General features: G+C 42.4%; 1 protein-coding gene across 5 annotated transcripts in view; it reads left to right on the top strand.

Annotated features, from left to right (window-relative positions):
• Positions 1-15,905, top strand: part of LOC145510158 (uncharacterized) — a 735,177-nt gene that overhangs the window by 400,170 nt on the left and 319,102 nt on the right. Inside the window, exons 5-6 of one of the 5 annotated variants that reach the window (XM_081500642.1) lie at positions 12,159-12,261; positions 12,381-12,738. The exons of the other annotated variants lie outside the window; for them this stretch is intronic. Of the exons in view, the coding sequence (XP_081356768.1) occupies positions 12,159-12,261; positions 12,381-12,650 (373 nt within the window). The 3' untranslated portion in view covers positions 12,651-12,738. The remainder of the gene's footprint in view (positions 1-12,158; positions 12,262-12,380; positions 12,739-15,905) is intronic. 5 annotated transcript variants of the gene reach the window in all.

A 15,905-nucleotide genomic window follows, 5' to 3' on the forward strand; every position in this document is an offset into this window, starting at 1 on the left:
CATGTCTGGTTCTAACTGTTGCTTCTTGACCTGCATACAGATTTATTATTAAAGATTTACTTATGAAAGATTTCCTGAGCATGGCCCCACCCAAAAGAACAAGACCCAGTTTCCCCTTCAGTCAGTCTTTCCCATTGAAGCTTCCATAAGCCTCTTATCCTGATCTGTCAGAGGACAGAGAGAATGAAAACCACAATCACAGAAAACTAACCAAACTGATCACGTGGACCACAGCCTTGTCTAACTCAGTGAAACTATGAACCATGCCATGTAGGGCCACCCGAGAAGACGGGCCATGGTGGAGAGTTCTGACAAAATGTGGTCCACTGGAGAAGGGCATGGCAAACCACTTCAGTATTCTTGCCTTGAGAACCCCATGAAAACCATGAAAAGGCAAAAAGGTATGACACTGAAAGATGAACTCCCCAGGTCAGTAGGTGCCCAGTATGGTATGGGTACGGGTATGGTATGGTATGGGAGATCAGTGGAGAAATAACTCCAGAAAGAATGAAGAGACAGAGCCAAAGCAAAAACAACACTCACTTGCGGATGTGACTGGTGATGGAAATAAAGTCCAATGCTGTAAAGAGCAATATTGCATAGGAACCTGGAATGTTAGGTCCATGAATCAAGGCAAATTGGAAGTGGTCGAACAGGAGATGGCAAGAGTGAACAGCAACATTTTAGGAATCAGTGAACTAAAATGCACTGGAACGAGTGAATTCAACTCAGATGCCCTTTATATCTTCTACTGTGGGCAAGAATCCCTTAGAAGAAATGGAGTAGCCATCATGGTCAACAAGAGTCCGAAATGCAGTACTTGGATGCAATCTCAAAAATGACAGAACGATCTCTGTTCATTTCCAAGGCAAATCATTCAATATCACAGTAATCCAAGTCTATGCCCCGACCAGTAATGCTGAAGAAGCTGAAGTTGAACGGTTCTATGAAGACCTACAAGATCTTCTAGAACTAACACCCAAAAAAGATGTCCTTTTAATTATAGGGAACTGAAATGGAAAAGTAGAAAGTCAAAAGATACCTGGAGTAACAGGCAAATTTGGCCTTGGAGTACCAAACGAAGCAGGGCAAAGACTAATAGAGTTTTGCCAAGAGAGCTTACTGGTCATAGCAAACACCCTCTTCTAACAACACAAGAGAAGACTGTACACATGGACATCACCAGATGGTCAATACCAAAATCAGATTAATTATATTCTTTGCAGCCAAAGATGGATAAGCTCTATACAGTCCACGAAAACAAGGCTGGGAGTTGACTATGGCTCACATCATGAACTCCTTATTGCCAAATTCAGAGTTAAATTGAAGAAAGTAGGAAAAACCACTAGATCATTCAGGTATGACCTAAATCAAATCCCTTACAATTATACGGTAGAAGTGACAAATAGATTCAAGGGATTAGATCTGATAGGCAGAGTCCCTGAAGAACTATTGATGGAGATTCATGATATTGTACAAGAGGCAGGGATCAAGACCATCCCCAAGAAAAAGAAATGCAAAAAGGCAAGAAGATTGTCTGAGGAAGTCTTATAAATAGCTGAGAAAAGAAGAGAAGCTAAAAGCAAAGGAGAAAAGGAAAGATATACCCATTTGAGTGCATAGTTCCAAAGAATAGTAAGAAGAGATAAGAAAGCCTTTCTCAGTGATATAAAGATTAAATGAGATAATCTGTGTAAGACAAAGTGTCCAGTGCATAGTAGGCCTTTAGTAAGCGGTACACTGAAAAAGAAAAAAAAAGCTATAAACCCATGTTTATGCAGCACTGTCTGTGTGTCAGAGACAGCCCTAGGTGCCGGAGATAACTGGTAGTTGAACTCACCTGGTCCCAGCCTTCCTGGAGGCCGCAGAGTCCAGAGGAAGACCCACACAACCAGTAAACCTAGAAATAAATCTAACCCTACAAATTGTGATTCAGCCTAGGGAAAAATGAGCATGGTCTGTTTATGGAGAGTAACAGGTGGGACCTACTTTGTGAAGGTCAAGGAAGATTATGAAGTCTGGAAAATCCTGCATATGATAGGAAATTCATGACATTGGAAATTCATGACATTCATTAGCATATTAAAGACTGAGAAATCTTCAATAAAGAAGTGAAAAAATACATTTAATTTTGTTTAACCTAGATTTTTCCAGATTGTTTTGACTACAGCCTATTTTTCCCTGCAGAAGACCTTTTAATCATCTTTTTTAAAAGTTAGTGTTCTGCTGAGCACACGGAAGGCTGAACTAAGCTAGTATTTCTCTGTAATTAGCTGCTTTAGGCAGCCCCAGGCAGGACTCTTTTATTTGGTTATGCTTTAGATTACAATGACAATACTTCTGGTGAAAAGGGTGTTTCCAGGTGTCACATTCATTCCATTTTTTTCAATGCTATTGATTTTTCCTCTCTCTTTGAACTTCTTTCTTGGTACATTTCTTCATGTCTCTTTGTTAGCGAACTAGTTTTCACTCTGTCTTTTTGCAGAGGGGTGAAAAGATCCTTTTCAATGGGCAGTGAATTCAGGTGAGTTACACAGAGGGCATCACAGCGTGCAGGTTTGACAGCATTTTTCTTGAGCCAGCTAGAGGCATCTGTACCTGGGTTGTGAGAGCAGATGTCCTGTTTAGAATTCAGAAGTGACAATGAGGCCTCCATGCCAGCTGGCAAAGATATCCTGGGCATTCCCTGATCCATGCCAGCAGGGAGGAAGAGAGAGAACAGAGACACAGAGCTTCCAACCTCAATGTCACTCACTCTCCAGAATAAGTGAGGCTAATCCATTGCTGCTCAATTTCACAGTAGAGCAGGGACCAGGCAAAGAATGACCTTGGGGCACAGGAAAATGGCCTTGTGCACAAAATGTTTCATACTTCAAACTTGAGAGGGAACTAGAAATTCTACCATTTGTCTACTATTGGGAAGGCTTAATGAAATACCAGTATTTCCTGAAATTAAATTGCAAATATTTCATGAACTAGAAATCACATGGATCTATATTTGTATCCTGACACCAAACCTAAGCTCTGTGACCTTACTTACCCTCTCTAAGCCTCAATTTTCTTTCTTTCTTGGTTTTTTATATTTATTTGTTTGTTTGGCTGCATTAAGTCTTAGGGGCTGCATTAAGTCTTAGGTGCCGCATGTGAGATCTTCATTGTTGCCCACGTACTTGCTAGTTGAAATGCATGGGCTCAGTTGTTGTGATGTGTGGGCTTAGTTGCCCCAAGGCATGTGAGATCTTAGTTCCCCGATCAGGGATCAAATGCACATCCCCTGCATCGCAAGGCGATTCTTAACCACTGGAACACCAGGGAAGCCCCAAGCCTCAGTTTTCTCATCCATAAAGTGGGGATGCTGCCACACACCTCATATGAGGATTAGCTGGGAAGGTGGCAAGTGCAGTGGCAGGCATTTAGTAGGATATATTAAAATGACATTTTGCCTCCCCTGTCACAGAGCGAGGGCAGAGAACAGTGGTGAGAAATAGGATAAAGGATTTGAATATGTAAGAGCACCCAAATATCTGGAGCATGGGGCCCTTAGAGCCTGCACACCGCTGATTGCATGCAATAAAATGTGGGGGCATTTAGAAGCATAGAAGGAAGTAAGGAAAGGCAGTATGGCAGGGCTCCAGGGAACACTCTGGATCACTGACAGCATGGCTCAGAGCAAGGTGTGGACCTGCAGTATATAGTGAGAGCCGAGGACCAGTTGTGTGACTAGCACTAACATTTTGTTCTGTGCCCCAGGTGACCACCTGGTCAGCAGCAAAGCCCCATCTTTAAATGATCATCCCACTCGGCTTCCTCATTCCACAGGTAGAGAAACTGACATACGGGAGACAAAACTGTCCTACTCAGTGGGACAACAGGAGCTAAGAAATCTGGTCCCTAACACTCATCTTCTCTTTCCACTACACCTAGTACTTCACACCAGAGCAAACAGCCCTGCATAGGGGAAGCTTCCTTCCTAAGCTTTTGCTTTGGGGACTAGTAGCGTCTCAGCACTGGGCACAATGCACAAAGCCAGGCAATGTATTTGAACCCAGATTATTAAGAAGACATCTAATAGGCATCTTTTATTCTTCCCTTTTGCTCCTTCCTCTTTTTGTTTTTTTTGAGCATGGTGATGGTGCAGTGACCATTCTGTGACCCTGAGGATACGTTGAGGATGGTGCCAAGGAGGAAAGGGAGAAAAGTGAAAGGAGGCTAGGCCATTGAAAGCATCATGAAGCCACCATAGCAGTCTGGACTGTCCACTGTGGGCTTATTTTACACAAGAAAAAAGTCTCCATTTCATCATGTGTGTTGGTGTGGGCCTATAGTACAGTATCAGACAAATTTGGCTGCAAATCCCAGCTCTTCATGACTTCAAACAACCTAGTTAATTTTTTTCAGGAATTTCCGTTTCCTTATAAACACTGATTGCCGTTAATTAGGTAGTCTCTGTCAGGAATTGTGCTGCTTGCTTTTCACACATCATAGAGTGTCATCTCCATTGTACAGATGAGAAAACTGAGGCTGAGGTTGGCAAGTAATTGCCTAAGGAAGAATTCAGACCTAGAATTATCTGACTCTGGACATCTATGTTCTTAAAACAATAGGTGTCCATACAAAAGGGATGAAAGATTTGTACCTCAGGATTTGTTGGGAGGATTATGTAAAATTGTATAACAAATAAAAGACAAGAATCACACTGCATGGTAGCTATTTTAATAATTTTTACGTTAGTTTTAGTTTCATGTTTTGTTTTTGCTTTTCTTTTTTTTTTTTTTTTGTCTGCTTCGGCTCTTAGTTGCAGCAATGGGAATCTTTGCTGTGTTGTGCTGGATATTTCATTGTGGGGCATGGTCACTCTAGTTGTGGGGCACAGGCTCTGGACTCCGGAATGCTGGCTCAGTAATTGTGGTGCTTGGGCTTAGTTGCTCTGTGGCATGCAAGATCTTAGTTTCCCAACCAGGGATTGAACTCACATCCCCTGCCCAGCAAGGTGAATTCTAAACCACTGGACCACCAGGAAAGTCCTGGTTTTGTTTGTTTGGTTTGAGGGAACTAGAAAAAAATCTGTGGGCAAAACAAAAGGTAAAGTAAAAGGATTAGTATAGAAGGGCATTATTCCTCTGTTATTCCTGGCAATGGCCAATTATTTATAGATGATTTCAAAGCTAGTACTTTCTACTGTAGGGGCTTCCCTCCCTCGTGGCTCAGTGGTCAAGAATCTGCTTGCCAATGCAAGAGATGCAGGAGACTCAAGTTAAATCCCTGCATAAGAAAGATCCCCTGGAGGAGGAAATGGCAACCCACTCCAGTATTCTTGCCTGGAAAATTCCTTGGATAGAGAAACCTGGTGGGCAACAATCCAAAGGGGTCTCAAAAGAATCGGACATGACTGTGCGTGCACACACACATACACACACACACTATGCACTTTCTACTGTATCTCAAGGGTACTCAGAAGGGCACTGGACTGGGAATATCAGGAAATTTGTTCTAATCTGGATGTATTAGTAACTCACTGTGTGAACCTTGGCAAATCTTTTCCATTTTGTGGATTCTAGTTTTGGGCTCTGTAAGAGGAGATGGTTAGATTGAGTTATCTCTAAGGACCTCTTCCTATTGCTTCTCTGATCATTTCAGATGCACACAGAATGGGCATGCCACCCTACCCCCCTCCAATAGAATACTTATTTCAATGAAGTCTTCAGTCATTTCAAGATACCATGTATTCATATTCAAGACCTATGTTAATTTCAAGGCCACTGCTCATATATGTTACTTTTAACATCTTATTACCAAATCCTTTTTCCTCAACACAGATACTGCAGTTACTTCTAAAAATTCCTTTTAGGACATTAGAAGTAAGGAAAACTTACAGATAAAATGGAAGTATTGACAGGTTGTTGCTGAACCACAAAAAGATGCCAGGATTCTTGGCCTCTGGAGAAGAATTCAATCCGGGGCCAGAGACAAGGCGTGATCGCTCAGAGCTTTTGTGTATTAAAGTTTTATTAAAGTATAAAGGAGACAGAGAAAGCTTCTGACATAGGCATCAGAAGGGGGCGGAAAGAGTACCCCCTTGCTAGTGTTAGCAGTGGAGTTATACACTCTCCAATTAGTTATTACACTGAATCAAAAGAATGTCTGGAGGTTGTAAAGACCTCACTAGACCTACTCCCATAATTTACATTTTAAGATAACAGGATTAGCCAGAAGGTTTTTTCCAGAAACTGTCCTCAAGCAGGATACATTATTGTTATATAATCCTAAGGAATGTAGAGGGAAAAAAAAGTTTGTCCTTTCTTCCTCCTTGAGAATTCCAGACCCCTCTCTCCTTGGGGACCCCTGTACTTCTTATCAATCTGCCTAGGAATTGACTCTCTCAGAATCAATAACCCTAAAATCTGATTTCCTTTCCAAATTATGTTTTGTTCAGGCCACTGTTAAAAATGAGTCAGTATTTCCCACCTGACAGTAACACAAGGTGCTTACAAGCTTTCAGGATAAAGAGAAAGCAGCCCAAATTACACATCATTCTTAGAGAGGCTATGAATCACTTGAGGGACTCTGGCAATTGTCCTAGTAAAAGCGCATCCTACACTTGGCCCATTATACATTCTAAGATCCCCAAACTCCCAAGGTGTCAGCTGTGGGAATAATTGTGAGGAAGGAGATTCAGAGACAGTGTTGGGGAAGATATGTATCCAGGAGACTGGGAAATTGGTGTTATCTTCTCAGCACCCAACCCTGCATGCCCATCAGCATCCAGAGGGATCTCTAGTTGAGGCATACAAACCCTCAGTTGTGGTATGTGGGAATCTAGTTTCCTGACCAGGGATTAAACTGGGGGCCCCGGCACTGGGAGAGCAGAGTCTTACCACTGGATCATCAGAAGAGTCCCAGGACACTGTATTTTGATTCACATGTCTCACCTCAGCACCTCCATGTAGGAGGAAATGCCAAACCCCTGGCTGACATGTTAGCCTGCCTCTGGTCACACCCCTTGACTGAGTACCAACCACTGTCTACTGGTAGACATATGAAGGTCACGAATCAATGACCAACTTTGACCCAACCAAACATACTGCTGGTTGCTCTCCCAAGAGTAAGAGTTCTTGCTCTCCCACATGGCTTCTCTCCTTATACATCTGAAGCCCTGGGTTTGTTATCTGAGGATGGAAGCCCTGAGTACTGTGGAACAAGAGGAGTCTGCGTCAGGCACTGGTCCTCCTGGAGCTCAGATGAGGCACCTTGAGGAGATGCCGTCAGCTTGGCCTCTTATCACAATTGTTTGGAGAGAAAAATGAGGGTACTTGCGAGTGATTTAATTGTATGGATTGCAATGACTCGCTTTGCTATTGATTTCATATATTCAAGGAGTCTTTAAAGTGATTATTCTTGGAATGGGCAACCACCACCACATCGATTTCTGTGAATTTGATGGTGTCTGGAGAAGATCCAGTCCTCCTGGGCGGCATACATTTGCAAGGGAAGTGGCAGACCCTTGCTAATGAGGTTCTAAGAGGACAGTGTTGAATACAGAGGAGTGAGCAGTGTGGCTGGCTCAAAGCAGATTGCTTTAAACACAGCCAGCATGGTCCACTTATGCTGCTCCCAGTCTTGTCCTTCTGGCTGGATGTCCATTTCCCCCTGCCCTACATGCCCCAGCCCTGGGAGTCTGGAAACCAGAATAAGAGGAGCACCATAACACTTCAGTATAAGAGGTAATTTCTTAGTCCTCATACCATCTTTATATGAGTTTGTGCTTGCACATAAGAAGTCTATATATCAATTAAAAAGGCAAACATATTAGCAGTGACTCTCTTCTGGTACATAGAATATAGGTTATTATAATTTTCCACACTTATTTTTCATATTCAGAAATATATTGGTATGACCAAAAATATATTTCAAAAAAGGACTACATCCTCTGACTCAATGGTTCACCTCTTGGAATATATCCTAGGTTAGTAATTTAAAACACAGAAAATGTAGTTTTGCAGAAACATGATAATCTATAGCAAACTAATTTTTTATACCAGCAAATGAGCTATACTTTGAAAATTAATCTAATGTGCAATAATAAGGATATATAGGATTGCATAAATGTTGATACAGTTGTAGTGTAGACTATTATGCAGTCTTTTAAAACATTTTCAAAAGACTTTTAAAGATTTGGGAGAAAGTACAGTACGTATTGTGGAAAAAATGTGACTTTCAAACTTAATTCACAATGTGATTCATTTTAAGTATAATTATAATTCTCTAAAATACACAGAAAAATGTTTGGTAGGTAGCTTTGTATGGCAAAATCCTGGTGACTTCCCCATATTTTTTTTTTCTACTTTAAGTTTCCATTAGTGAACATGCTTTATAGACACATATACACACATATTCATTAAAAAATTCTCATCAGAAGGAGTTTTAAACCCTGGAAACTAGAGCTTTGCTTATTTAAACTCTAAGGAGAGCAGTCAAGCCTTAAGTGAATATAACTTTTGTTGCTGTTGTTGCCCTCAATCTTTCCCAGCCTCAGGGTCTTTTCCAGTGAGTCAGCTGTTTGTATTGGGTGGCCAAAGTATTGGAGCTTCAGCTTCAGCCTCAGTCCTTCCAATGAATATTCAGGACTGATTTCCTTTAGGATGGACTGGTTGGATTTCCTTGCAGTCCAAGGGACTCTCAAGAGTCCTCAACACCACAGTTCAAAAGGATCAATTGTTTGCCTCCCCACTGGAAACGCCCTCTGCCGTGTTCTTTCCATCTTCCTTGAGGTCTCAAGCTACTGCCTCTTCCCCAGGGCAGCCCCCACCGCAATGAGGTTGTCTTTGCTAAGTTGCTCAGTTGTGTCTGACTCTGCGACCCGATGGACTGCAGCATGCCAGGCTTCCCTATCCTTCATCAGCTCCTGGAGCTTGCTCAGACTTGTGTCCATCAAGTCGATGATGCCAGCCAACCATCTCATCCTCTGTATTCCTTATTCCTCTGTCTTCATTCTTTCCCAGCATCAGGGTCTTTTCCAATGAGTCAGCTTTTCGCATCAAGTGGCCAAAGTATTGGAGCTTCAGCTTCAACATCAGTCCTTCCAATGAATATTTAGGACTGATTTCTTTTAGGATGAACTGTTTGGATCTCCTTGCAGTCCAAGGGACTCTCAAGAGTCTTCTCCAACACCACAGTTCAAAAGCGTCAATTCTTCGGCGCTCAGCCTTCCTTATTGTCCAGCTCTCACATCCACACGTGACTACTGGAAAAACCATAACTTTGACTATATGGACCTTTGTAGGCGAAGTAATGTCTCTGTGTTTTAGTACACTCTCTGGATTTGTCATAGCTTTTCTTCCAAGAAGCAAGTATCTTTTAATTAACTTTTTATATTCATCTAATTTTTTCCTAAATTTAGTATTAAATGCTTATGCAATTACTGAACCAATATCTAGAATAATCTCACCAGTTATTTGGAAATCATGTTAAATGGAAATGCAGAGGCACACAGGTCAAAAGAGCTAGAGGGTCTGAAGTCAGACATTATTCCATCTTCAGAAGACGGGACTGCAGGAAGTGTATTAATCAGCCTCTATCTTTCTCTACAGAAATGCTTATTCTACTCAGAGACCAAGTTCTGATTTGATCCATTCATATTGAGGTGGTTGGCATTTATAATTGATGGTGGGTTTGGCTTATTGCTACACTTCTCACATTGCCACCGAACTGTACAACTGTGAGAGGCATGGTTCTCTGTGTTCAGCATACTCTGGAGCACTCTATGCAAGGCATCTCAGAGAAATATCCTCCAGAAAGCATTTTCCATATAGCGTTCTGGTGGGCAAATGCCCCCTGGAGGAGCAGGGGCCCCAAGTTTTACACAAATTCCTGTAGTATTGACTTCTCACCGCTCTTCTCCCATCAAACTTCGTATTTCAGTTGGGAATTATCTGTATTAACCAGAAACTGAAATAATGGTCAATATAGACATCAGAGGAGGAAGTGGAGGTGGTTAAAAAATGTGGGGAAATTTGACACTTCTTACCCAAATCAGATTCTGTAATCCTTAAAATAGCAAGTGTTTTAATCTTCACTTCCTAAGTAGAAGTCTACTGACTCTACTATTATGGGAAATTGTGATCAGATCAATACCGTGTATTACTGATATATCTTGTGATGTGCCAAGTTTGAATGGGAACAGTAGGTTTAAAGCAGGGTCATTTGTTTGATTGGCTAAATTATTTAAGTGGCTATACATTATGATTATATGAAGATTCAATCAAAGCTGAGCTCCTACCTCCTCTCACCCCCGAAAGAGAAGCAAAGGATAAAAGTTTTTTTTTTAAAGAGCGTCTTCATCAGTGTGGCTAGTCTCGTCTATGCTGCAGTAAAATGAACACCCCCATGTCTTAGGCTTACAACAACAAAGATCTGTCTCCCACATCAGTCTGATATGAATCGGGGACTTCCCTGAGTGACTTGTCTCCAGACAGTGGCCCAGGGACCCAGGGCCTCTTCCATCCTGCTGTTGCACCACTTGGCATCTTTTGCTTCTGACTATGCACACAGATGACATAGAGAGGGACCAAAGAGAAAACACTCCCATTCTGAATTCATATGAACCTTTCCCCAAAGATGCTCAGTTACTGGCTCTTTAGTGAGGACTTATAGCCTCTGCCACAGACAGGAAGTTGATTGTTGCATCCTAGCTAGAAGAGTATGTTCCCATTAGGGAGCTTCCTTACCTCCTGTGGCAGCTCGGTGCCTTCTGGGCTCCAGGGTGAGTTCCCCAAGGAGAATGGATCTATCCACAGGGCCAGTCAGTTCCTAACATCAAACTCAGCTATCCCTTCAACCATAGCCCACTTGGGTCACATTTTCCTTAAACTAACATGTATATTGGTACCCTAAGATGTGTGTATATTCTGTTGGTCTAGTTCCCTTGAGAACTGACACATCCACCTCTGGACTTTTATTCACCCTGTTACTTTCTGTCATAACGACCCCTCTACTCTAACTCCAAACCCTGCTTGTTAAAATCCTTCCTTTGTTAAGACATATTTTGAAAGACGCCACTTCTTTTATGAAGTCTCTGGTCCTGTCAACTAAACGTTCGTTATTTAACAGATATTTATTGACCGTTTCTTAAATGAGAAGCACTGTCTTAGTCCCTGAAGAACTTGTGTCCAACAAAACAGATAAATTCTCTGATCTTGTGCAGTTTATCTTCCAGCTGAAGGAGATAATAATAAAGAAAGCAAAGGTTTTTAAAATCACCAATTGTAGTAATGACTGTGAGGAAAAGAAAGTATTGTGACAAAGGGAGGTGGACTGCTTTAGTGTGGACAAAGGGCCTTTTGAGAAGGTACCACATGGGCCCACTCTTGAAGGTGTGTGCCATTCTTCATCCAGGGCTCCCGGCGGTGTATTTGTACCACATGTAACATACTTCTCATAATCAACATGATATTTGCTTTCCTTCTACCTCTTCACCCTATGTATTAGATTATGAGCTTACAACATCTAATCAAACATTTAATGCCTAACATAGTGCCTGGCAATGGTTGCTTAATAAATGGAAGCTTAGCTTACCGAACACACATGAGCGCCCATGCGCGCGTGCACACACACACACACACACACACACACAGACACAGAGTATACATGTTCAGATGTGGACTGTTGGATTGAGGAGAATTGAATTGACTAGATATCATTAGAAGTAACCCACAGTGTTAAAAACACACAGTCTCATATCTAGTTTGACAGCGAGTCAGTCTCTCTGTGGCATCTCTCAAGTCAGACAGCATATTGAGAGTCATCCCCAGTCTTCCATATGTCACTCTGAACCTACAGCTGGCCTAGAGGGTTTTCTTGGCATCTGCGCATGTTTCCTCATGTAATTTAGTGGCTACGGCTCATGCTTAAAAGAAGAGCATAAAATATACTCTCCTACAGAGCAGGGCATCTTGTCAGAGAGTGACTGTGGAGCAGACCGGACTGCTCTAGCCATCATCTGGTACAATCCTGGCCAGTTTTTAGAGTACTGAGTGTAGAAGGCTGTAATGGACTTAATACCCTTGCTGTTACAAGGCAAACGATATAATACTATTTTTATTATTGTTTTGTTCCTTAAAAAAGCCCTTAACATGTCTTATTTCTTTTATTCCTCCTAACAGCTTTTTGAGATCAGTTCTATTATTAATGATAACAATGATCCATGTTCCATATGCAGAACTGAGGTTTCACCAAGTTAAGAAACGTGTCCAGCTTGCAGAGCTGGTAAGTGGTGGAGCCGTCGTGTTCGGAAGTCTGACTCCAGAGCCCATGTGTGAGTGACATTGCAGCTCTAAGACAGGCATTGTTCTGTTAATTAAGTTGGCACTGCTTCTCCTGTGTAGGGCAGAAAACACTTCCCAGGACTTGCGTCCCCACGTGGTCCTTGGGTTGGGGCCACCAGAGGAACTTGTCTGAGATTGGGAAGTGGAAGTGAAGCCAAAGCTATCCGCTTTGACGAGGAGCAGTCAGGTGTGATGACAGACGATGCCAAGATGCCTGGGAAGCCTCAGCCGGCCTCTGCTCTCCTCCTGTTTTATGCAGTTCATCTGTTTCTGCCGCCCAACAACGGCCTCAGGCACACTCTGATGGGCTTGGCCATCATCTGCAGATGAATTCTTAAGGCACAGCCGATTCCACAGAGCAGCAGTTTTCCAGCTCTCTCCAGGAACTCCCCCTTTGTAGCCCTGTGTTGACAGCCAGGTACACAGAGCTTCTCATGTTTTCCTATAAGCACTGACCTGCCCGCCCTCACTGGTGTGTCAGGTTGATGTGGCTTGTGCCTCTGATCCTCCCACCCCTACTTCAGGGTTTTCATTTTCCCATGTCACCATTTGTATAAACAATGATTCTGCGGTCAAATTCCTTATTCTCATGATAGTTGTAGGGACTCTGTTTTTGTGACACACCTATGAAATAGAAATGATAATAAAAAATAAGTTATAGTGATAAGACCACCAGTCCCTGCAGTGTAGCAAATGCCTCCTGCTAAGGGTTCTGTGTGCTTTAAGTGAAAGTGTTAGTGGCTCAGTTGTGTCCAACTCTTTGCGACCCTATGAACTGTAGCCCACCAGGCTCCTCTGTCTATGGGATTCTCCAGGCAAGTATACTGGAGTGGGTTGCCTGGTCCTCCAGGCAAGAATACTAGAGTGGTTGCCATTTTCTACTCCAGGGAATCTTCCCAACCCAGGAATTGAACCTGGGTCTCCCGCATTGCAGGCAGATTATTTACTGTCTGAGCCACCAGGGAAGCCGTTAGTGGTTATGCAGATGCTCTCTTATACAAGGCCATTCCTGAGTATGCTGGCCATTTCTCTAGCAGAGAAAAGGACTGGCTTTGTAATAACTAATTTATGACTAAAAACACCAGCAAGGTGACATTATCAAACACATGGGACTTTGTTGCTGACGTGCCTGCCTGTTTAATTGCCCTCCTTAGTGCTCTACTCTTCCGCAGAGATTATTCTCATGAGCTGTGAGTGACTTAACTCACATGGTGACGTGTACCCTTCATCTGCTGCAACTGAGAGGCGTTAATCAGCACCCTCACAAGGTGACTCACCAGGGATGTTCTTGCCAAACAAGGATTGGGTGTTCAGACAGCCCCATGTCAGAGTGAACATAAGCCTCAAATTTCACTTCAGCTTCTTAAAAATCCCCTTTCCATTTCAACAGTCGCTCTCCAGTTCCAGCTTCACAAGGTGTGTGTTAAGTATTTTTATGCCAAAACTAGCCTTGCAAAGGTCAAACTTTACCATCCTTTCCAAAGGATGTCCCCAAACATTTCATTTTAGGAGGCTGAACTCGTGGTGCCATCATTATCAGCTAGCTTAACGGCCTTGCCAGGCTGTGTCCTTCTCATACCCACACCCTGATCCCATCTTGTAAACGTGTGTGCATCACCATGCATCCGGAGGCAGGAAGCTACATGCAGCTCTTCTTTGTGTGACGACTGAGGTGAATCACATTGTGTGAACTGACAGGCCTGCAAAGCCTTGCCTGCAAAAAAACTCAGTTCCCAATAAGTGGGTGCCATATCAACCTGTATATTCTACTCAAGAAGTTACAAAGCCTACCCTACAAAAATACCTAACCCTCATTTGTTCTCATAGAATGGACGGATACAGGATTCAGGCCCCAGACATTCATAAGGAGCTGCTTATAGTTACAGGCACGAGAGGGAGCAACGATTCTAAAGTGGGCACCCACACCCCTCTTGAGGGCATCATGTAATGAAGTGTCTCCTGCTCCATATGAACGGTTGACACAGTTCCTTCATCACTTTAAGTCCACAGGTCCAACTGTCCACAGGCTTCCCTCATATCTCAGTTGGCAAAGAATCCACCTGCAATGCAGGAGACCCTGGTTTGATTCCTGGGTCAGGAAGATCCCCTGGAGAAGGGATATGCTACCCACTCCAGTAGTCTTGGGTTTCCCTTGTGGTTCAGCTGGCAAAGAATCCGCCTGCAATGTGGGAGACCTGGATTTGATCCCTGTGTTGGGAAGATCCCCTGGAGAAGGGAAAGGCTACCCACTCCAGTATTCTGGCCTGGAGAATTCCATGGACTATATAGTCCATGGGGGTCACAAAGAGTCAGACACGACTGAGCAACTTTCACTTTCACTTTTCACTTTCCACAGGTCCAACAGCTAGCTCATTACCTTACACAAAGAGAAAACTCAACAAAATGGTACATGAATCAGTGACTAGTGCAAAAAGTCCATACGGTTCCCCGTGTCAGAGGACTAAAGCTTTTTCTTCAAGGGGAGGTAACGTGGATCACAATGTAGCAATGTGCAATGTTTCCAGGGACTTGGGTGCCTATTTATAAATTGTGTTTTTAGAGTAAACTGCATGTATATCCAGTAAAAATGTGGCCCTCAAGACATCGTGCATCCAGAGATATGGACAGGTGGTGGCTACAGGAAGACCCAACCCAGTTACTTAGCTGGCTTCCTAGCACTAGTCAGTGTACCTCCTCAGAGATGGGTGTGTTTCAGGTAGAGGGCTGTGAGTTTGACAGTGACCATGACTTTACCCAGACCCTCACATGACTAGAGGTGCTTACAGAACACCTCTCTGAGATCATATGTGCTATATGTGGTCACAAGGTCCATCCGTCCACCTGTAGAATATGGATCTTGCCTCATTGTCCCCGCTTTCTAAACACTGACTTCCCATAGCACACCACTTTCATTTTCCTTGAGTCAGTGCTGTCTATACATATTCTTGAAATGAAATGTACATTTACTTGAAAAATGGCAATAATCATAATGATGATAGTGGTGGTGATGCTGATGAGTCTTTAAGAAGTGCTTAAACGACTAGGCATCTCTTGTAAAATTTAATCTTCATGTGTCAACCATATTATCCTCATTTTGTGGATGAAAAAACTAGATCTTAATGTAAATATCTCACTAAAGTTAATTAGGCCTTAATTTGTTTACTTGGTTGATCCTTTGCACTTTGAGGAAAGCACCCTTATTTTCTTCTGTTTTCTGACTAAGTGAAAATCAATTCTTTCTACAAAAGTCTTACAGAATATTTATTTTATATCTCCTTCACAGTCCGTAAGAAAAATGAGTTGTAGTTTGTTTAATTCCATTCCAGTTTTTCTTAGTATAGTTCAGATTACTTCCTTGGGGCATGTTGATCAATAGCATAGTAAGGATGTTTTTAAAGCCGTAAAGCTTAGCACAGCATTATTTATACCAGCAGCCACAGAAACATACATAAAAAATTATCTTAGAGTGTTTAAATCACTTAACATATTTCTAAAATCTAAATTATTCAAATAGCATCATTAAAGAAGAAAATACATAAAATGTATAAAATTAAAGTGGATTTTTGGAATGACATTATGGATTTT

Source organism: Giraffa tippelskirchi, chromosome 6 (assembly GCF_054371585.1).
Source record: "Giraffa tippelskirchi isolate mGirTip1 chromosome 6, T2T-mGirTip1v1.2.pri, whole genome shotgun sequence".
Lineage (NCBI taxonomy): Eukaryota > Metazoa > Chordata > Mammalia > Artiodactyla > Giraffidae > Giraffa > Giraffa tippelskirchi.